The sequence below is a fragment of the Rhamphochromis longiceps genome, linkage group LG3 (assembly GCF_057381845.1).
Source record: "Rhamphochromis longiceps isolate RC_006_pf linkage group LG3, R_longiceps_female_GT1.1, whole genome shotgun sequence".
NCBI lineage: Eukaryota > Metazoa > Chordata > Actinopteri > Cichliformes > Cichlidae > Rhamphochromis > Rhamphochromis longiceps.
Genome location: NC_140559.1, coordinates 1,946,041 through 1,969,350, shown reverse-complemented (window position 1 = coordinate 1,969,350; position 23,310 = coordinate 1,946,041). Strand labels below are relative to the sequence as shown.

Below are 23,310 nucleotides of genomic sequence, written 5' to 3'. Positions count from 1 at the left end.
TTGAAGATGACCCGCTCTACCTTCTGAGCTCCAAACCCTTAACAATTTTATACAAACAAGTTTTTTGTTGTTCATTTAATAAATGTCTTGATTGGATCTTTAAGAAGTTATGACCTTATTACTTACTACTACTGCTACATTGAAAGTGCTTTATAAAACTGTAATAATAATAATAATAATAATAATAATAACAATAATTTATTATTATTGTTATTATTATTATTATTATTATAAATTAGGATTTGTTCATACTAAATGAAACTGTGTTTCTTTAATCTCCAATATTAGTGGCTGGAAGTCTAGATAAATGAAATAAATCGACAAACAGCAGCATTTTGTGGCTCTTCACACATGTTCATTATATTCTGATGATCCTGGATGGAGACAAACTACAGATAAGTGTGTTCAGCCCAACTAGTTTATCTCATTACAGCAGTTTGATGTTTCCCTTTGAATCCCCCTGAAGATCCTGACAGTGAAGCACGTACATAATACTCCAGCCTTTCAACTCTGAGCTTATTTAGTTCTATTAATACACTGAAATCTCATTTGTGTCATGAAGAAAGTCTTTAATCAAACAGAATTCAAAGATCAGAAACATTTCATATATGGAGTTAAACATGAATCATTGTTTCAACAACATATTTATTGTTGTCATAAACAGACAAGAAGACAACAACAAACTGCTCCTCCCATTCAACACATGTCAGTCCATATCCCAGCAAACTAAATCATCTCCATTTACACATCAAATAGAAACATGAATCACTTGTAATGATTAGAAACTTGATAGAATTTCAAATCTAGTTTGGGGAGTCATTCAGTGAGAAACAGTGAAATGATTTTCCATGTGAAAAGGTGGACAGCAGAAACAGAAAGAAACAGTGAAACTAAAAGAGAAACAAAGAGCTTTGGAACAACGAGGCAGCAGGAGGACAGCTGCAGTTTAACAGCTTCAACTCACTGACAGGAAACAACATTAGAAACATCATCATCCTCAACTCATCTGCTGCACTGACACCTTCAACGGACACACCTTCACTTTATCACCAGTGTTAATGATTGGAAACATCCTGTGAGTGAAAGTGTGTGTGAAGGTGTGTATGTGTGTGTTAGTATCAGGATCAGAGAACGACAGCTTTCCTCTGTTCCAGTCCAGATTCACTCTGATCCTCTGGAGCTTCTTCTCTACTGAGAGATCGGATTCTGCTGATGGTGAGTGTGCTGAGTATTTTCCTTTATTGAACCATATTATCCATAATCCAGGCTCTATGTGTCCCTTCCTCTGCACAGACTCTGCCAACACACCCAGTCCCCACCATGTACTGTCTCCAACATCAACATCCCAGCTGTGAGTCCCTGAGTTAAAGCCCTCAGAGCCCAGGACAGAGATGTAACAATCAATCCTCTCTGGATTATCAGGAAGCTGCTGCTTCTCTCCTCCTCGTCTCACACTGGTCAGATCTTCAGACAGGATGAGGTTTGGATTTGCAGTGTTTGGGTCCAGAATGAGAGGAGTGTAGGAGACCACGTCCTTCATGTTGTTCCAGATGTTGAAGGTCAGGTTGCCCAGGTGTTTGGCCTGGTCTATCAGAGCTCCTGAGGGCAGCTGTGGATCATCCAGCAGGGGGCAGCGCTGGACTCTTTCCACTGCAGCCTTGTAGTTGTGCAGGAATGAGACGTCTTCAGCTCTCAGCTCCTCCTCTGTGGCTCTGACTGTGTCTGAAAGAGCTGCTATCTCTCTGCTCAGAGCCTCCATCTTCTCCTTCATCATCCCACTCTTCTGCTCCTCTTCCTCCCTCAGTGCAGCCAGCCTGGCCTCCTCTTCCTCTGCTAGAAACTGGTGAAGCTTCTTAAACTGCTCCTTAATCTGCCTCTCTGTGTGTCGGGCCTGGACCTTAATGTGTTCTGCTGTTTGATCAAACTTCACTTGAACTTCTTCACAAACCTTTAACTTCTTCTTTAAGGGCTCCAGAGTTTCCTGAAGTTCCTTCTTGTGTTGTTGTGCAGCTTCATCGATGGGTCTGAATCTGTGATTGGTGTGTTTTTCTGAGTCTCTGCAGACGACACACACTGGCTGCTGATGGTCCAGACAGAAGAGTTTGAGTTTCTCAGAGTGCAGACTGCAGAGAGCCTCTGAAGCTCTCTGATCTCTCTCCTGTAAGAACGACTCACACAGGTTCTTTAAAGCTCGGTTTAAAGGTGGATCATTCACTGATATTTCCTTACAAACTGGACACTCACATATCTGTTTTTTTCTCCACCATCTCTTCAGACAGTCTTTACAGAAGCTGTGGCTACATGACAGAAGAACAGGATCTCTGAAGACCTCCTGACAGACCGGACAGCAGAGATCCTCCTCTAATCTGGAAGCCATTGAGTCTGTGAGTGAAGCTGAAAACAGCAGACAGGAAGTACAGTCAGTCCTGGCTCCCCTCCCTCCTCTACCACCTTCACTGAAACTTCCTTTGAGTCGTGTTTTTGCTCAAACTCACATTCAGTGTGTGGAGCGTCAGCAGCTTGAAGCAGCAGTGTTGGAGTTTTCCACTTTTCTCTCCTGTAGCTGGACTCACTCAGAGGAAGCTGCTAGTTTGGTCTGAGCTCAGTCTGATCGTCTGTGCATCTCTCTTTACGGGGGAAGAAAAACAGCCTGTTTCCTGGTTCGTAGCATTTGAGTGACATAAAAGCCGGAACTTCATTCACTTCATTCAGAGTGTGGCAGAGTGCAGACGTTTATTGCAGATCAGAAACGAAACCTTTTTTCAAGCGTAGAAAATAAAATGTGACTCCAAGGGCGTAGATTTGGTTTTGGCATTGGTGGGGACGGATGATTCAACCACCGAACCCTGCCCTGTTTTTTCCCCCCCTTTTGTCTTTGCTCTTGATAACAAAAGGAGAAATATACTTGCCTACATATGCTATTCTAAATGCTTTTAAACCATTTAAAATTACAATTCATAGTTTTATTTGTGAAATATATAATGTTAAATGACTGACTAAGTATTTTAGGCTTTAGTTTACTTCAGCCATATTCCATATAAATCAGGTATCATACAAAAATAAAAATAGCTCCAAATACAGTCATCACAATAAAAGAATATGACTTTAAGGACTTAACATCATTACTTCAGTTATACTACACCAACATCTGTTATATTTTGGCACTAAGGGAACACTGAATGACCTGGTGGGTTTTGTCCATAAAACTACTCGTCTAAGATTACCACAAAGTAAAAGATCTCTCAGCAAAAGTATGCAACAGTTGCCCCGATCAAATCAGTGAGCTGGGACTTTTTATTCTTAACATGAACTACTGTTACAGCAACAGACATCAAACAACTCAATGTCCACTATGTGAAGCAGCCAAACACATGCCTGCTCCTCTCATTAACTGAGATAAACTGCTGGCATATTGGTTTTACATCTATACTGTCCAGTCTCTCCTGGTGGACATACAGCAGCATTGTTTAATCTCATTTGAGTCATTGTTGACCTTAGCCATGTTTTTAGTCTTCTGAGAGCACTGAAGCTTCTTTCAGCCTCAGTACCTACGTTTTATCCTCAGATTACAATTATTATTCTGTGCTTGATGTGCCTCACCTTTGGCCCACTCCACACTTGTTTGTTAGTTTGTTTGCTTGTTTTAATCAATTATAAATCATGCTTTTTATTTGTTTTTGTTTCTAATGTCTTTGTAAAGCACTTTGAATCACCTTGTTGTTGAATTGTGCTATACAAATAAACTTACCTTGCCTCCTCCATACCTGCTTCATGCCCTGGAGGACGGGGCTGTGGCCCCCCCACACCCTCTAGCAGATCATTACATGAAGGAGCCTTTTAAAAACAAGCGCGTCCATGCTCACAGGTGTACACACGGGTAATCACACCCACAAACTACACCCTTTTTGGCTCCTACCTCAAAGCACACTGTGTTTTGTTGATCTTATGTGCTGCACAATAATGTTTAATATTTAGTATTTACTGTTATAGTCACATAGATCATCGGGATGTTGTTTATTCTATTACTCTCGTTTTCTCTGCTTGTGTCACGGCCAGGCGGATCAGCTGCACGCTGATCAGCCCTCTGTTTCTCTCTCTCTTCCTCTTCTCTCTCGCCGGGGCGGAACTCACTGTGGGCCCACGCCCTCGGGAAATGAGACACCTGGGTCTCATTAAGGGGAGCAGCATTTAAGCCAGGAGGTGACTGCTGTTCGTCGCTGGATCGTTGTCTACCACGCGTTAGTGAAGTCAAGCTACAGCAAGTTTAGTTAAGAGTGTTTTCCTCTGTGCGTCGTCCTTAACCCTGTCTCCCTGTCTACAGAGCTTCCTGGATTTTTCCCCGTGTGTTTCCCGTGTGGCAGTGTCGGAGTGTGAGCCTGTGATCGTGTGAGTGGATATTCTGAAGAACGCGTGCTTTCCCCTGGACTTCCTTGGAGACCCCTTCTCCCCCCACTCAGCTGTATATAACACCCCCCCCCCACACACACACACACATTCTTGTATATACACCTGGTGACTTGTAAATAAACCCTTCTTGTGAGCATCAGAACTGGAGTCCTGCGCTTGTTTTCTTTTTTCTTTCTCAACAGGTGATCCAGGTGATCGATATATGTCTTTCTATGTCTCTTCTCCGCTGTTTTTTCCCCCTCTTCCTTTCTCCCTTTTCTTTTCCTGATTCAAGTCTGTCCCGTATTCAGCAAGTGAAAATAAAAATAAATAAAATAAACAATAAAAGGTGAATCAAATGGACCATTACGGCAAGGCTGGGATGGTCAATTTGGTAAAGTAAATCCGTTGGGCATCTTTCTTTGCCTTTAGACAATAATTCTGATGCAAAAGAGCCAAACGGGACAGGCAGCAAACAAAAAGTATCCCTGGGTAAGTTGCTCATTGGAGTATGAATGTCTGAATGTAGTTAGGAGGCACTAGGTAGAGCAGAGACGAAAATATGACTCAAACCACTGAAGTGTGTCATAATAAGCAACATGCAGTGACACATGATACACAGGAATATGAGTGTGAATACAGCCTATCATGTACAGATGTGCTCATGTGGTCTGGTTTAACAGCAGATTTCTCTACAAGTTCCTGCCTCTTTCACACAAGCAGTGGGCAAATATATATTTTTGGAATATTTCATCTTTAAAGTATGATGTGAGCCATGTGCTGATATCACTGCTTCTGTCCAGTCATCAGTGCCCTTCGATCTCTGATGAATAGTAGGATGTTCTAGCTTTAAAGAGGGCTTTTTATAGAGCAACATTCTCTTTTTCCAGGCTAAATGAAGATCTTCTGCATTACTGAGACATCTTCAGCTTATGAATTATCTGCTTTAAGGTTCGTGAGTTATACCAGGGAGTGAAATTCCTATGATTTAAGGCGTTCTCCTTTAGAGGAGCCACAGTATCCAGTGCTGTACACAATGAAGATGAAACTGGCATGGTTCAGGGTCAACTGACTCAGTATTTTGAGTATAGTATAGTGTTGGGTCTTCAGTGTGTCAGCCTGTCATTCCCCCTGTGTTAAAGTCTCCCTCTCCTTTGTTTATCCCAGTTACGTCTTTGTGTCTGTCTCCATTTTCTGTCCTCCTTGGGTTTCATTCCATGTTTTCCCAGCCCGTCACGTGTGATGGGAAATTCGACTTAGCCCTCACATTTAGATTTATGTGGTTAGAATTTCACTGTATGTTTTTTGTGTAACCTTTTCATGCTTAGATAAAGTATGTGTATGTGTCAGTATGACCTCGTGAAATAAAAAACAGCTTAGCTAGGCCTAACAATGTTTCACTTTGTTATCTGCTAACCGCTTTGCTCAGAAGGATGAAGCTCAGAGCCAGCGCCAGGTGCTGCCCTGGGAAAAGATAGTGGGAGTCTGTTCAGCAACAGCGGGGGTTGGACAAAAGACTGTTGTAACTGAAAGATACACAGAGTTTGTGCGATGTTATGAAAGGTGTGCTGCGATGCCCCAGGTCAGAGTGCTAATAACTTAGACCTGTGATGTTTTGATGTGTGTATCCCTTTTCCTGCACACAGTAATAAATAGCTTGACCACAGCTCTCTCTGTGTTGCAGACTATTTATAAAAATTCCACAACATATGTCTCTCTCCGTTTCTCTCTCGTGTCCTCACTCCCTCTTGTGTCTGCCTTTTCTCAACCCCTGTGTCAAGCTCCTGTTGTCACAGTCCAGGTTTCACCATGTTCCTGTTTTATTTTGACAGTCTTGTGTTTCTTGTGCAGTGTGTTTAGTTTTACTTCCCCTGTGGCGTTTTGTTCATTTGTCTCAGCTGTGTTTCTACTTCCATCATCACACTCGTATCTGTTTATTGTGTAAACTGTCATTCATTCGTCATCAGGTATTACATACAGATACACATTACATAGAGAATTTCCCAGAGGAACCCACCCGAGGGATTTATAAAGTCACTATCAGCAATCTGCAAACATACAGACGCACAGAAAATATTCAAGAGAAATTTGTGAGGCCTCAGGCCTCCAGTTTTACTCTGAGACAATGTTCAAGCCTTCATGTCTGAGCAGGAACATTGGGATTTGACCTTTTACTGTCATTGATAAAAAGTTATATATTAAACACAATTGTAGTACAAAGCATAACTGCAACATGCGTATAAAATACTTCCCATAACTAAACATGTATAAGTTTCTCTGGAGTTTTAAGTCAGCTGTCTTCTCTCAACCTTCCTGTTTCCACTACAGCTGCTCTTTTTTAGATTGTAGAAATCACATTCAGGCCTTTTACATTTGAAAACCTCTGATTTTAACATAAACCTCAAAGGAAACAAAAAACTTGAGCGTCAAAAATATTTATGGTCATGGATCTGGAACAATGTTACATGATTTATTACTCAGTGTAAAAATCCACAAAGTACTTATTCACTTAATAATAGAAAAATAGTCCCTATTTTCATGAGTTCACTCCAGCCAAGCTAATGAAACAAACCAAATTGTCAGTGTGGGCAAGATGTAAATGTTCCATCCATTCGCTTCCGCTTATCCTTTTCAGGGTCGCGGGGGGGCGCTGGAGCCTATCCCAGCTGTCATAGGGCGAGAGGCGGGGTACACCCTGGACAGGTCGCCAGTCTGTCGCAGGGCCAACACACAGGGACAGACAACCATTCGCACTCACATTCACTCGCACATTCAAACCTAGTGGCAATTTGGATTATCCAATTAACCTATCCCCACAAGTAAATGTTCTATAGTGAAATTATTGAATAAGAAAAGGAGCCGCACAAGGCAATAAAACCCTCTGCATATTTCCATAATTTTTTAAATATGTATCTCTTGTTTTATATTACTTTCTGTATACCTACCTACATCGATGCATCGTTTTCAATCAAATAGCTGTTTTATTACTTGAAATAAAAGAAACTGAACACGTAAAAACCCTTTAAATTATAACTAGAAGAAAGCTGAAAGCTACAAACACAAAAGTAGACAAACATGTTAACACAGGAGAAAATACAAGTCAAAAACTAAGATCACAACAGTAACTATGGTAACACCAGCACAAGCTTTACCCATCACCTGCTCTGCTTACTACAGTTAGGTCTCTGTGACTCTGTCTGCTCCTACAAAGTGGCAGTCAAGTTAAAATGACAGATACGAGGACATCCAGCATGCTTTGAAACTGCACTCCATTGAAAGCGATGAACCAAATTTCTATCAGATAAGGTTTGGGACTGTTATGGTCTCATTCATGGCTGTTACAGTTATTAAACAGCAGAAGTAGAAACAGGACATAAACAGTACAATGTTTTGTTGTCCCCCCTGACCTCCTCAAGCAGATCTCTGGCTCTCCTCACTTTCTTCTCCATCATTTGTGTAAGTCAGCAGAGGTTGCTGTCAGATGAAACAGAACTATGGATCAATAAACTGCACACAGACAAAGCCTGTGCAGTGACGTCCACAGAAGGACAGTGTCTAAAGTGTTGAAAGAGACGCTGCAAAACAAAACAAGAGACTAGAGCCTATCAGGAAAACTAGTGAGTGGACCTCTGATTAAAGAATTTCTACCAAACTACAACTGCAGCTGAACAAATGAGCTGTTGGTGGAACTTTACACTCTGAAATATTGAAAGATTTAAAGGATGAGACAGCTCAGCACAGCATGTTATTAACTTCACACATGAAGTGGTTCAGTCCAGTCAGACTTCAGTTTTGCAGCCACCGTCCACATCCTGCTTCTTCGACTGGTCGTCACGGTAACTCTGGACTTTCCTCCAACGAATCCTGAAGTCTGTCAGTCCTTCTGACAGCATGAGGCCTGACAGCTGGACAAAATGTGCAGATGATGAAAAACATGAAGCATAGTTTGAACTTGTGTCAAGTTTGTGTTGGTGACTGAACTGCTGACCTGCTGTGAAACCTGCTGCTGGATCTCTGTGCTGTGCATGTCTGCCTCTGACTGAAGCTTCATTTTCACCACTGTTTGCTTTGTCACTGCTAAAAATGAACCACATATAACAACACAAACATTAGTGTTTTACATGATGACAGGATCTTACAGTGTTTGCATTCTGGACCTCACCTGTGAAACAGAAAAAACGGACTCTGTAGTTACAGCCACCATCATACCATTTTCCAGATAATACATACATTGATACACAGTACTCATTGGGATTGAGGTTATTAGGCTCAGAAGACATCCAGTTAGTGAATGTGGAGGTTGTGTTGTCAGACCAGGAGGCCCAGGGATCCCTGTAGAGACCAATCCACACATACTGAACCCCTGATTCCATTCAAAGTGAGTGTGATGTTGGATTTCTCCTCTTTGCTTCTTATACTGGTCAGGTCTGTGTGGTATGTCCTGCAGTACAACTGAGCCGCTGACCAGGAGCGGCTCTCCTTCACTAAGATGTAACTTGAACTGCTGGCTGTGAAATATTGAAAAGAGATTTTTTCTTTTAAATAGGTAAATTATGACTCACATAAAACTGTAACAACTATGGTAACAAATCTTTTTTCCTACCATTGTAACACAGGAAAGGGTAAGAATCTCCACAGGGTCTATCATCCATCTGTGTTTGTCCCTGAAGAGCCACACAGTATTCCTTTGCATTTGCACAGTCATGTGTGCTGCCAACATAAAAAAGTTTTCCCTCCATGGACCACTTCCAGCTGTAACGTTCATTATAGAGCCCTGTCCAAGCCCAGTCAATATTTTGTGCCATTGTCACAAGCAGTTGGTTGATGTTGCTGTTGTAGATGGTGACCAAGTCAGTGAAGTGTTCTCTGCAGTAACTCTGAGCTTCAGTCCAGGTCTTCAGCTGGTTCACAAAGTGGTATTCTCTGGAGTGGGGAGGAAGAGTGGAAAGTCCTCCTGAGAGAAATGAAAAGATTTTATTGTGGAAACTGGGCTGTTAGACGAATCACTGAAAAAGACTGAAAAGACAATATAAATAGTCATACTTAATGGAGGTTTATCAGAGGCAGAAAGTAAAAAGCAAAAATAATTTGTTATAGTACTTACCTAGATTATTGAGATATTTTACTTTCTTATCTTGCATTTTTACAGAGATTTCTGTCCTTTTAGTTTATATAATATTTAGTTTATCACGTTTCTCCGTTCAACACATTTGATTGAAGTTTGTTTTTCATATCACTGCATAAAAGAAGGTCCTGCTGGTGAATGAGCTATATTTTTATATTTTTAATTCTATTTCTTTTTCTCTTCTCTGTACTCAAAATTAAGAAACCATTACAACTTTTTTGGAACGTCACCTTATTTTGTTTATTAAAACTATATATATATATAAATTTAAAAAAAAAACACCCAGCACGCGGTTTATCCTTCAAGCTCTGGGAGCTTGAGGGTCCTGTGCAGTATCTTAGCTGTTCCCAGGACTGCACTCTTCTGGACAGAGATCTTCGATGCTGTTCCCGGGATCTGCTGGAGCCACTCGCCTAGCTTGGGAGTCACCGCACCTAGTGCTCCTACATATTATATTATATTATAGCTGTAGATTACAGCTCAGCATTCAATACCATCGTTCCCTCGAAGCTGGACAGGAAACTGCAGGATCTAGGACTGAGCAGCTCCCTCTGCAGCTGGATCCTGTCTGACAGACGCCAAGTGGTCAGACTGGGCAGCATCACCTCATCCCCCATCACACTGAACACTGGTGCTCCACAGGGGTGTGTACTGAGCCCTCTCCTGTACGCACTCTACACCTACGACTGCACAGCCACTAACAACTCCAACATCATTGTGAAGTTTGCGGACGACACTACAGTGGTGGGTCTTATCACCAACGGTGATGAGACGGCTTACAGGGAGGAGGTCAGCGCCCTGACCCACTGGTGTCAAGACAACCATCTCACCCTCAACGTCGCAAAGACAAAGGAGTTGATAGTGGACTTCCGGAGGTGCAGAGAAGTACACACCCCCATCACCATCAACGGCGCTGCTGTGGAGAGAGTGAGCAGCTTCCGGTTCCTTGGAGTACATCTGGCTGAGGATCTTACGTGGTCAGTACACATAAACAAAACAGTGAAGAAGGCGCAGCAGCGCCTCTTCTTTCTCAGGGGACTGAAAAGATTTGGCATGAGCCCCCGCATCCTCAGGACCTTCTATCACTGTGCCATTGAGAGCATCCTCACTGGATGCATCACCACCTGGTATGGCAACAGCACCGCCTACCACTGCAAAGCTCTCCAGCGAGTAGTGCGGTGCTCTGAACGGATAATTGGAGGTGAGCTTCCCTCCCTCCAAGACATCTACAGGAAGCGGTGCCTGAGGAAAGCGGGGAGGATCATCAAGGACTCCAGTCACCCCAGCCATAAACTGTTCAGACTGCTTCCATCAGGAAGGAGGTTCTGCAGCATCCGGTCCCGTACCAGCAGACTGAGAGACAGCTTCTTCCACCAGGCCATCAGACTGCTGAACACGTCATAGACACCTCAGCTTCACTACTGGAACTTCAACATTATGCACTCCATACTGTACAGTAATGCCACTGTTTTGCACATATTCAACTCTGTATATTTTATATATTTATTATTGTTTACTCTATTTAATTTGTAAAATATGTGTACACACACACACACACACACACACACACACACACACACACACACACACACGTAGGAAAATATTTAGTATACACATCCAGAAATGCATATACTATTATATATTGTACATATATTTATTAGTTTCAGATGTAGCCATTCTTGTATTTTGCTTGTTTACATTATTGTATTTTGCACAACTCTGTTGCTTGTGAAGCTCGCACACAAGAATTTCACTTACATGTGCTGCACCAATGTACCTGCACATGTGATGTGACAATAAAAGTGATTTGATTTGATTTGATTTGATTTGATATATATATATATATATATATATATATATATATATATATATATATATATATATATATATATATATATAAAAAACACCCAGCACGCCCCTGCGGGCGGTTTATCCTTCAAGCTCGGGTCCTCTACCAGAGGCCTGGGAGCTTGAGGGTCCTGCGCAGTATCTTAGCTGTTCCCAGGACTGCGCTCTTCTGGACAGAGATCTCCGATGTTATTCCCGGGATCTGCTGGAGCCACTCGCCTAGCTTGGGAGTCACCGCACCTAGTGCTCCGATTACCACGGGGACCACCGTTACCTTCACCCTCCACATCCTCTCGAGCTCTTCTCTGAGCCCTTGGTATTTCTCCAGCTTCTCGTGTTCCTTCTTCCTGATATTGCTGTCATTCGGAACCGCTACATCGATCACTACGGCCGTCTTCTTCTGTTTGTCTACCACCACTATGTCCGGTTGGTTAGCCACCACCATTTTGTCCGTCTGTATCTGGAAGTCCCACAGGATCTTAGCTCGGTCATTCTCCACCACCCTTGGGGGCATCTCCCATTTTGACCTCGGGACTTCTAGGTTATACTCAGCACAGATGTTCCTGTACACTATGCCGGCCACTTGGTTATGGCGTTCCATGTATGCCTTGCCTGCTAGCATCTTGCACCCTGCTGTTATGTGCTGGATTGTCTCTGGGGCATCTTTACACAGCCTGCACCTGGGGTCTTGCCTGGTGTGATAGACCCCAGCCTCTATGGATCTTGTACTCAGAGCTTGTTCTTGTGCTGCCATGATTAGTGCCTCTGTGCTGTCTTTCAGTCCAGCTTTGTCCAGCCACTGGTAGGATTTCTGGATATCAGCCACCTCCTCTATCTGCCGGTGGTACATACCGTGCAGGGGCCTGTCCTTCCATGATGGTTCCTCGTCTCCCTCCTCTTTCTTGGGTTTCTGCTGCCTGAGGTATTCACTGAGCACTCGGTCAGTTGGGGCCATCTTCCCAATGTATTCTTGGATGTTCGTTGTCTCATCCTGGACTGTGGTGCTGACACTCACCAGTCCCCGGCCCCCTTCCTTCCGCTTAGCGTACAGCCTCAGGGTGCTGGACTTGGGGTGAAACCCTCCATGCATGGTCAGGAGCTTTCTTGTCTTTATGTCAGTGGCTTCTATCTCCTCCTTTGGCCAGCCTATTACCCCAGCAGGGTACCTGATCACGGGCAGGGCGTATGTGTTGATGGCCCGGATCTTGTTCTTACCATTCAGCTGACTCCTCAGGACTTGCCTGACCCTCTGCAGGTACTTGGTGGTTGCAGCCTTTCTAGCGGCCTCTTCATGGTTCCCATTTGCCTGCGGGATCCCCAGGTACTTGTAACTGTCCTCTATGTCTGCAATGTTGCCTTCTGGTAGTTCAATCCCCTCAGTTCTGACTACCTTCCCTCTCTTTGTTACCATCCGACTACACTTCTCCAGTCCGAACGACATTCCAATGTCATTGCTGTATAGCCTGGTAGTGTGGATCAGTGAATCGATGTCTCGTTCACTCTTGGCATACAGCTTGATGTCATCCATGTACAGGAGGTGGCTGACAACTGCTCCGTTCCGTAGTCGGTATCCGTAGCCAGTCTTGTTAATGATCTCACTGAGGGGGTTCAGGCCTATGCAGAACAGCAGTGGGGACAGAGCATCTCCTTGGTAGATCCCGCACTTAATGGTAACTTGTGCTATGGGCTTGGAGTTGGCCTCTAGTGTTGTACGCCACATCCCCATTGAGTTCCTGATGAAGGCTCTTAGGGTCCCATTGATCTTGTACAATTCTAGGCATTCCAGTATCCAGCTGTGGGGCATTGAGTCATAGGCCTTCTTGTAATCAATCCAGGCAGTGCACAGGTTGGTCAGTCTGGTCTTGCAGTCTCGGCTGATTGTTCTGTCTACCAGTAGCTGGTGTTTTGCACCTCTGGTATTCTTGCCAATTCCTTTCTGTGTCCCGCTCATGTATTGACCCATGTGCCTGTTCATCTTAGCCGATATGATGCCTGACAGGAGCTTCCATGTAGTACTGAGGCAGGTTATTGGTCGGTAGTTGGAGGGGACCGGTCCCTTCTTGGGGTCCTTGGGGATCAGGACCGTCCGGCCTTCAGTTAGCCATTCCGGGTGTCTCTCGTTAACTAGCAGCTGGTTCATTTGTGCTGCCAGACGCTCGTGGAGTGCAGTCAGCTTCTTCAGCCAGTAGGCGTGAACCATGTCGGGCCCTGGTGCTGTCCAACTCTTCATACTGGAGACCCTTTCTTGGATATCTGCCACTGTGATGGTTACTGGACCCTATATATATATATATATATATATATATATATATATATATATACATATATATATAGTTTTAATTGGTGATGTACAGAGATTTTGCAGAAGGAACTTTACAACATTACAACATATATGGGGACAGAGATCAAATAGCCATATACATTGTTGGTCAACATATCCAACAGAATTTCAATTTCTCAAAACTGTAGTAAAATGTAAGTAATAGTTCCCAGTTGTTGTAATCTTTGTTAATTGCACAAAACTCAAAGATCTAGACATTAATGCTCAAAAAACATCTCACACAACATATCAATATTAACGCAAACGATTGCCTCAGTTGCACTGAGTACTACTAAATTTAACAGCTTAATTACATTTAATCAGTCTCGAAACTTCGACTTATTAACTCAAAATTTTGAGAAAATAACTTAAAATTTCAAGTTAGCGCTGCCAATCAGTAATCTATGTGAATGAAATAATTTCCTTGTTACCCGGAAACTGAAGCCCTCAGCTACAAATGCTACAGCTAAGCTACCAGTATTAGATCCAGTCATGAATGCACAGATTGCTGAGTATTTTCAGCGTGGCTTCACAAATGATGAAATCTTTGTGTTATTAGCTGAATCACATGGTGTTACTATCAGCAAACGTACTCGCAAAAGAGCCAATTTGTTGCAATCCGGTTTTGAGTGCCCATTCCTCTGTGCCATATGCTTCTGGGTAACAGGAGAGTGACTTCATTCGGAAATTACTGATTGGCAGAGCTAACTCAAAATTTCAAAATCTCGAGTTATGTTTCTCGAAATTTCGAGAAAATAACTCCAAATTTCGAGTTATGGATACTTGTTTTTAAATTTATTTTTAGTGCCGGAAATGGGCTTCCATAAACAACACTGCACTGTTAATATTAAAAAAATATTAAAATATACCATTTTTTAAATTAATGTCAAATGCCAAAAACGATATGTAGTGCTGCATATCTGAATAGCAGATTTGACTAAGAAAACTATTAAAACTCTAATATGTACATATACTATACCACTGTTATGGGTTTCTTATTTTAATATTTGCAATACTTGCTTGGTTAACATTCATATTCAAAACAATAACAATGAGAAGTTTCTTGTAGTCCAATTTTTGCAACAACAAAAAAATTAAACTGAGTATTGTGCTCTGATACACTGATCCAGACTCGAGTTTTTAAGTTCGTGAACAGGATCCAGGCTACTTTACTCTGAATGAATACAGTGTCATTCAACCCCTTGGTCATAATTGTAGTAATATATGTAGTGTATAGATCCAAAGACCATTCATATTTATATTATCTCTTTACAGAAAAACATCTCCGATTACCTTGCAGCAGTGGTTCTCAAACTGTGGTACACGTAGTACTGGTGGTACTTAGGCTCTCTCTAGTGGTACACGGGGAAATCTTTGATCAGTTTTTTAAGATTTAACAATATACCATTGTGGAGCTATGCAAAGATGACACGAGAGGTTCTTCTGGGAGCTGGAGTTTACCAGAAAATATTTCCCCAAGCTCGGGTGCTCTATGAAGAGTAGCCTTTCCTTATCGCAAGTGGTCACGGCTGCTACAGAGCACTGGTGGGCTCATTTCCCTGGACCTTAAAACTGCAAGGCGGCAGACAACGCTGTGCAACGGTGCCAAAATGCTGATGGTAAATAAAAAGAGCCCTTTTCCGCAGTGCTGTGATCCCAGCCACTATCCATGAGTTGGAGGCCCCCGGATAATCAGTGGAGTCACGGAGGGTTATCACATTGGTGCTCATTGTGAAAAGTTTGGTGGACAGTGGATCCAGCGAGGCCACCACAAGATGTATTTTGTGTCATCAGCTGAAATGCCACGAAGAGCAAACTGAGCTTTGATGTCCCCAAACCACGAAGGAGGGTCATGAAGCCAACAATCTTGGAGCTTAACCACCACAGCAAAAATTACAACGTACAGCTTTGCTATCACTTCCGACATAAATGAAGACAGAAAACTAAACAGCAGTGGTGTTTGTAGGGTTACTGAAGTTGGGCTAGTTGGTATATAATGTTGTGCTTTTTTTAGGGTCTTGTTCAGATTAAAGAGAACAAGATAAAAGGCATTAAAACATGTTAAAAACACAACAGCCTTAATAAACTTAGTAGTTTGGAACTGGAAGCAGGATTCAGAAGGTTTAATCACGTCATCACTTAAAGATCGGATATCCCACCTGCTGTGAATATTTTAATGCGGTACACTTTTTATGATTATCACTTGTCACATCTTCTTTATGGCAGTTAAAATAGATAACATTCATATAAGAAATGAAATTGTCTCATGTCAACTGTATATGGTCTTAAATAGACGTATACTTTAATGTCAGTCATAAGGGTGGTACTTCAAGAGCCATATATTTTATGAGGTGGTACTCATAGTGAAAAGTTTGAGAACCGCTGCCTTCAAGTACTGACAATTAAGGAAATAAAAAAGATGCAATACCTAAAAGTAACATTTAGCTAACAGTTATCTTGCTATGCTAACACAGTTAGCAGAAGGAACAGAGGGACATTGGCACTGTCCTGATTTACCAACAAGCAGAAGAGTAAAACCCAACCATAACTTTTTAGTCATGACTAAGGAAAAAACGTGCAGTAAGTAGCTCTGACCAGCATATGTAGCCTTAATGTTGTTCACCTTCGCTATAGACACTCACAGTTCACAAGGACTACACGGTGAGCTAGTTCAACCTACTGACATAAGAGGTATGTGAAGTTTGGTGTAGCTTTGTATTATTAGTTCTGAACCCTACTTCGTCAATGTCCAGGATAAGCATTGTATCAATTATAGAGTGTGTGAGATTATTTTGTTATCATATGTTACCTTATATATGAGATCAAAGTAGTTGCATTATAATATGGTATGTAGTTTTAGTTTGCATTAGACCTCTGACTTAGAAGAGTGTGAAAATCATTAGATCTGTTGGATTGACCTGTATTATGTTGAATGTCTTACATTGTTTCAAAGGAGTTGTTAGGATAATGGATGTTATTTTAATCTCACTGAGATCATTTACATGCACTGTTATTAGTTCATTATTACTTCATTAGTCTGCATCAGTTTATCAGCAATATATCATTGTATCATTCATCATATCATTCTTAGTAAATCGGCTACAAGGTAATTCACCACCAGCTTAGCTGTGGATCCAGATGGCCCAAAACAGAGTCAGATAAGGACACTGACCGTTTGTTGGCCGGAAACTGACACTCTCACACAACTACACATTCTACACACTATTGGTTATGTTCCCAGATACAGAGGAGTAGAAACATCTGGAACATGTTGTTGTTCTTAGCCATAGAAGGACATAGAAGGAGAACTTTCTGACTGAGGGGAAGTTATCATTTCCAGGAAGGTCTGTGTGACGTCATCATGAATAATATAAAAGATATGGAGAGCCGCCGCCCGGCGGAGATCTGTGGCTGTACGCTTGTCTTCCCATGCTTCTGTCTTAGAAGTGTGTAATAAAGATCACTATTCTGGCATCTACTGAGACCATGCAGTCGTTTGTCTTCTCCTCAAAACTCGAATCATGACAAGTGAAATCAGTCAGCTAACTTAGTGAAGGTGCTTTTTTTTGTAATAAATTTAAAAAAAAAATGTTGGGAAAGAAGTGAAGGGAAAAAAAATCTTATTTATTCCTGTCATGGTCCTGGGTCGGTGACCCAGCGCTTTTGGTTTGTTATCATTTTCTAGATGATGATTGTTTAAGTTCTGTGTTATTTTCGATCTGCCTCTAAGTCTGCGTCTGTACCTGTCTGTCTATGGTGTCTCCCCATCTGTTTGTGAATCTGTCTGTTTAGTTCAATGTCTTGTCTGGTTCCATGTATCTGAGTTTCCTGTTTTATTGTGAAGGTCCGTGTCGTATGTGAGTGTGATCAGTTTACGTTTCCCCTGTCCCGTCAGCCCAGATTCCTCCCAGCTGTGTTGCCCTCCTGTCTCTCATCCCTTGATTACTGGTGTGTGTATTTAAGCCCTGTGTGTTCTCCTGCCTGTTGCCGGTTCGTCTGTGTTCCTCCGTGTCAGTCTGTGTAACTCTGTGTCAGTCTGTTACCCTGTGTTCCACGGTGTCCTGTTCCTCGTCTGCGTCTCTCTGCTATTCATCATCCGTTGTCATATGCTCCCAGGTCTGTTATTTTAGTTCTCCCAGTTTAGGTGTCTTTAGTTGTTTGTTATGCCCCACTGTTTGTTTGCCACTACACCTCTGTAAATAAAACCACCGGTATCTCATCCACTGCCTGCATCTTGGGTCCTCCTTCTATATCCACACGGCTCGCTTCGGCAGCCGTGACAGTACGAACCGGCCACTATGGACCCAGCAGCATTCAACCCGCCCAAGGAGCTCCGGGAGGACATTGTTTACTCCGTGGACAAATTAATCAACGCGTGGCTGGAGCACGAGGGGAGAGAATTTCGCCAAGCCGTGGCTAATCGGCTACAGCGCTTGGTTTCTGGTCTCCCCTGGCTGCTCAGCTCACTTCACCCGCTTGCACAGAATTTCATTCTGAATGGACTCCGTCTTCACCCCCCGGCTGCTACCGCCCACCCTGCAGCTCATGCTTCACTGCCCAGTCCGACAGAGGATGTTCTGCCCGGCCCGTCAACCCAGCCTTCGAGGGGGAAACGGCGCTCACGCTGCCGACGCTCCTCGCCACAGTCGGACCTGGGGATTTCCGAGCAGCCAGCTGTGGTGAGTGGACAGGACAGTATTGTTGGTCTGAACTGTGGGACCGTTTACTCAGGGGTGATGTTCTGTACGGCACTGGACAAAAACTGTTTATCGCCAGAAGCTCAGTTAGCCGCCCGGCCAGAAGCTCAGTTAGCCGCCCGGCCAGAAGCTCAGTTAGCCGCCCGGCCAGAAGCTCAGTTAGCCGCCCGGCCAGAAGCTCAGTTAGCCGCCCGGCCAGAAGCCCAGTCGCCACCTCCGCCACATTCAGCCTCACAATCCATAGCTCAATTACAGTCACAGCCAGACTTATTACAAACCCTGTTACAATCCATGGCCCAGTCAGTAGCCCGGTTAGCAGAAGAATCATTAGCTTTATCCTCAGTTCAGCAGTCACCAGCCCTGCATCCTGTGTCGGTTGCTCCACTACCTGTTCAGCCATCACCTTCACCTACTCCTCCTGTACAGCAAGCCATGTCAGTCCAACCCATAACGGACAGTTCAACAACTCCGTACTCTAAGCAGAGAGACAAACCCAAGAACAATGTCAACATTCCTCAAAGGCTGGCCAGTTCTGAGACTGAGATGCACTCCAGGGCCTCCCCAGAGGCTGGGTTTCAGCCCCCATTAGACTCTGGACCCCTGGAGTTTAAGAAGCCAGCTGAGGACTGCACAGAGCTGTCGCTGCCTGAGCAGGGTCAATGCTCTGCGCAGCTGCAGGCCGCTATGTGTTTGCCAGAGGCCCGTGTGCCTGCTGGTCCTGTTCTGTCCCTGCCAGAGGCCCGTGTGCCTGCTGGTCCTGTTGCGTTCCTGCCAGAGGCCCGTGTGCCTGCTGGTTCTGTTGTGTTCTTGCCAGAGGTCTCCGCACCTGCTGGTTCTGTTCTGTGTGTGCCAGGGGCTCCAGTGCCCACTGGTTCTGAGACTGTTTTTGCTGGGGGGCCCGAGGAGCCCGTCCAGCCTTCTTCCTCGTCAGCTGGGGGGCCCGAGGAGCCCGTCCAACCACCAGCTGCTCCACCAGCAGCCTCATCCACGCTTGCAGCAGCAGTTTCATCCATGCCGCCACCTGCTGCAGCGCCTCCGTCTGCATCCCCCACGCCGTTGCCTGGCCCGGCCTCTGCTGCATCCTCCACGCCGTCGCCTGGTCCGGATTCAGCATCCTCAGCGTCGCCTGGTCCAGCGCATGCTTCGGCTTCATCCGCTTCACCTGGTCCAGCCACTGCTTCATCCTCGCCTGGTCCAGCCACTGCTTCATCGGGACCGGCCCTGCTGCCGTTCGCATGGTCGGCCTCCTGAACTTGACCATCTGGGCCTTTTGGACTCTGTCCCTCCGTCCTGGGCCCCCTCCGCCCACCCTGGTCGGGTGTTTTTTTTTTTTTCTTTTTTGGTTTTGGTCCGTTTTTGTGTTTCTGCTGGGCTGTCTGGAGCCAGCCCTTGAGGGGGGGGGGGGGGGGGGGGGGGGTACTGTCATGGTCCTGGGTCGGTGACCCAGCGCTTTTGGTTTGTTATCATTTTCTAGATGATGATTGTTTAAGTTCTGTGTTATTTTCGATCTGCCTCTAAGTCTGCGTCTGTACCTGTCTGTCTATGGTGTCTCCCCATCTGTTTGTGAATCTGTCTGTTTAGTTCAATGTCTTGTCTGGTTCCATGTATCTGAGTTTCCTGTTTTATTGTGAAGGTCCGTGTCGTATGTGAGTGTGATCAGTTTACGTTTCCCCTGTCCCGTCAGCCCAGATTCCTCCCAGCTGTGTTGCCCTCCTGTCTCTCATCCCTTGATTACTGGTGTGTGTATTTAAGCCCTGTGTGTTCTCCTGCCTGTTGCCGGTTCGTCTGTGTTCCTCCGTGTCAGTCTGTGTAACTCTGTGTCAGTCTGTTACCCTGTGTTCCACGGTGTCCTGTTCCTCGTCTGCGTCTCTCTGCTATTCATCATCCGTTGTCATATGCTCCCAGGTCTGTTATTTTAGTTCTCCCAGTTTAGGTGTCTTTAGTTGTTTGTTATGCCCCACTGTTTGTTTGCCACTACACCTCTGTAAATAAAACCACCGGTATCTCATCCACTGCCTGCATCTTGGGTCCTCCTTCTATATCCACACGGCTCGCTTCGGCAGCCGTGACAATTCCCAAAGCTGGACAATTGCAATGTATCAACAGTCTGTTTCTCAGTCATCCAGGTCATCGTAGTTTAAGGAGCTTGGAAAGAAAAGTGTCTGGACTTCTTTAAGTTACTTGAAGACGTTTCACCTCTCATCCGAAAAGCTTCTTACAGTTCTAAAGTCAAATGGGGGAGAGTCCCAGATTTAAGTCCTAAGGGAGTGTCCCCCAAGGGGGTCACAGAAAAGAAGATTAGACACCAACTGCTGTCTGCCATCTATAATCCAGTTTTGAGATCCTTTCCCAGATGCCTTAACGCCCACTCTCATCCTTGGCCTTTTGACCTCAGGAAATTACATGATAGGGTGGGGCTAGGTTTTGACAGCGGCTTCACCTTGGCTGATTGTGACCTATACCCGTTTTCACACCTTGGCTTGTGCGATTAGATAGAGGATCAATAGGGGGTTCTCGACCCCCTTGGGGGACCCTCCCCTATGACTTTAATCGGGGACTCTCCATCATTTGACCCTAGAACTGAAGAACCTTCTCGGATAAGATGTGAAACGTCTTCAAGCAACTCAAAGAAGTCCAGATGCTTTGCATTCCAAGCTCTTCAGACCATGTATCAGCATTAAACATTAAAAACTAGTTAGTTCAATAGCTACCATAGAAATAGCTGCAAACAGTCATTCAAAAAATCTAAATTTAATGATTTTAAAAAACCAACATAATTGAGAATTAATACAGGTATTGCGGTATTAGGAGGTAAAGAATTTCTCCCGGTGCTTGCGGTTGATGTGTTAATAAATACATTTTTTAAAAATGTGCATGTAATTTGATTACCCAAATGACATCAGTCTGTCTCAATGTGTTTATAGGATATATTTGAAATGTTTAAGATATTAATATTACTGACCTGAGAGCAGCAGGATGACCAGTAAACAGGTTTCTTCCATTCTCTGCTTATGTATAACAGATATAATCATGATTATTATTGTACCATATTTATTACCAAAGATGTTTATTTAAGATTTCTTATCTGCAGTCTAAGTTTCTTAGTAATTTATTTATTTATTTAGGACAGTGCATGTTAATGAACATAAATGTAAAAAATTACATGAATGTAAACATACCAGATTAGAGCCAAGGGCTAATTTCCATCTGTTGTCCATAAACATAAAAAATAGACATAATTCATAAAAAAAAAATCATAATTCATTCATAATAAAAACTCCATCACCAAACTCACACATACACACCATTCTGTTCCCAAATAAAACATTAAAACTATACTTATACATGATCACATCCTTGATTTGTCCATAACCAGTTTTTAACCTGTGCCTTAAACACAGTTTATATACATGTCCAAAAACATTAAATCCAATACTTTTTAAAAATGTAAAATCTGTCGTATCTTTAAAATGGTTTAAATCATCATTTTAGAATAATGTTTAGAATATAAAATACACAATAATATAAGATTTGGGGAAACCTGCAGTCAACTGAGACTGAAGAAGTCACTTGGATGAGTGACGAAACGTTTCTCCCACAAAATGCTACGTCCAGATGAACAGAATCAACTTTTGGAGACACAATAATATAATTTTATAATTAATGATGCATAACTTACCTGACAGCTTATCTTTGCATCTGTGGACTGAAGTTGGCTCTTAAGAAGGTCTGTATTTGGTCTTTTCATATATTTTACTGTCAAATGAGGAAACCAGAAGGGAGTGACCTCTCTGTAGAAACACACTTTTACCTAAACTATTATTGTATGTTCTGAGCTCTGATCAAAGGCAAAACCAGTTTACTGATTATCGCCTTACCTTCTCTAATTGGAGATGAAAATGTTTCAGTTTAAAGCTTCAAACTGAATACTGTACAGGGAGTGCTGAATTATTAGGCAAATGAGTATTTTGTCCACAACAACCTCTTCATGCATGTTGTCTTACTCCAAGCTGTATAGGCTCGAAAGCCTACTACCAATTAAGCATATTAGGTGATGTGCAACTCTGTAATGAGAAGGGGTGTGGTCTAATGACATCAACACCCTATATCAGGTGTGCATAATTATTAGGCAACATCCTTTCCTTTGGCAAAATGGGTCAAAAGAAGGACTTGACTCAGAAAAGTAAAAAATAGTGAGATATCTTGCAGAGGGATGCAGCAGTCTCAAAATTGCAAAGCTTCTGAAGCGTGATCATCGAACAATCAAGCGTTTCATTCAAAATAGTCAACAGGGTCGCAAGAAGCGTGTGGAAAAACCAAGGCGCAAAATAACTGCCCATGAACTGAGAAAAGTCAAGCGTGCAGCTGCCAAGATGCCACTTGCCACCAGTTTGGCCATATTTCAGAGCTGCAACATGACTGGAGTGCCCAAAAGCACAAGGTGTGCAATACTCAGAGACATGGCCAAGGTAAGAAAGGCTGAAAGACGACCACCACTGAACAAGACACACAAGCTGAAACGTCAAGACTGGGCCAAGAAATATCTCAAGACTGGTTTTTCTAAGGTTTTATGGACTGATGAAATGAGAGTGAGTCTTGATGGGCCAGATGGATGGGCCCGTGGCTGGATTGGTAAAGGGCAGAGAGCTCCAGTCCGACTCAGACGCCAGCAAGGTGGAGGTGGAGTACTGGTTTGGGCTGGTATCATCAAAGATGAGCTTGTGGGGCCTTTTCGGGTTGAGGATGGAGTCAAGCTCAACTCCCAGTCCTACTGCCAGTTTCTGGAAGACACCTTCTTCAAGCAGTGGTACAGGAAGAAGTCTGCATCCTTCAAGAAAAACATGATTTTCATGCAGGACAATGCTCCATCACACGCGTCCAAGTACTCCACAGCGTGGCTGGCAAGAAAGGGTATAAAAGAAGAAAAACTAATG

General features: G+C 43.4%; 2 protein-coding genes across 2 annotated transcripts; both read right to left on the bottom strand.

Annotated features, from left to right (window-relative positions):
- Positions 1 to 997: 997 nt before the first annotated feature.
- LOC146672499 (nuclear factor 7, brain-like) lies at positions 998 to 2,377 on the bottom strand. Its single transcript, XM_085386376.1, has one exon. It carries the CDS (start codon positions 2,375 to 2,377, stop codon positions 998 to 1,000), a length of 1,380 nt encoding a protein of 459 aa, XP_085242502.1.
- Positions 2,378 to 8,013: 5,636 nt separating this feature from the next.
- Positions 8,014 to 9,527, bottom strand: LOC146672498 (uncharacterized). Its single transcript, XM_085400874.1, has 5 exons — positions 9,513 to 9,527; positions 8,990 to 9,377; positions 8,549 to 8,749; positions 8,375 to 8,463; positions 8,014 to 8,291 (listed from the first exon to the last, which is right to left on the bottom strand). The coding sequence occupies exons 1-5, from the start codon at positions 9,525 to 9,527 to the stop codon at positions 8,166 to 8,168; spliced, it is 819 nt and encodes a 272-aa protein (XP_085257000.1). The 3' UTR covers positions 8,014 to 8,165.
- Positions 9,528 to 23,310: the final 13,783 nt, after the last annotated feature.

Excerpts from the sequence above, each read along its gene's own strand:
- LOC146672499 (XM_085386376.1), bottom strand. The coding sequence starts at position 2,377 with ATGGCTTCCAGATTAGAGGAGGATCTCTGCTGTCCGGTCTGTCAGGAG.
- LOC146672498 (XM_085400874.1), bottom strand. Across the intron at positions 8,464-8,548 it reads CCGTTTTTTCTGTTTCACAG|CAGTGACAAAGCAAACAGTG; the intron begins GTGAGGTCCAGA and ends GTTCATTTTTAG. Across the intron at positions 8,292-8,374 it reads AGCAGCAGGTTTCACAGCAG|CTGTCAGGCCTCATGCTGTC; the intron begins GTCAGCAGTTCA and ends CATTTTGTCCAG.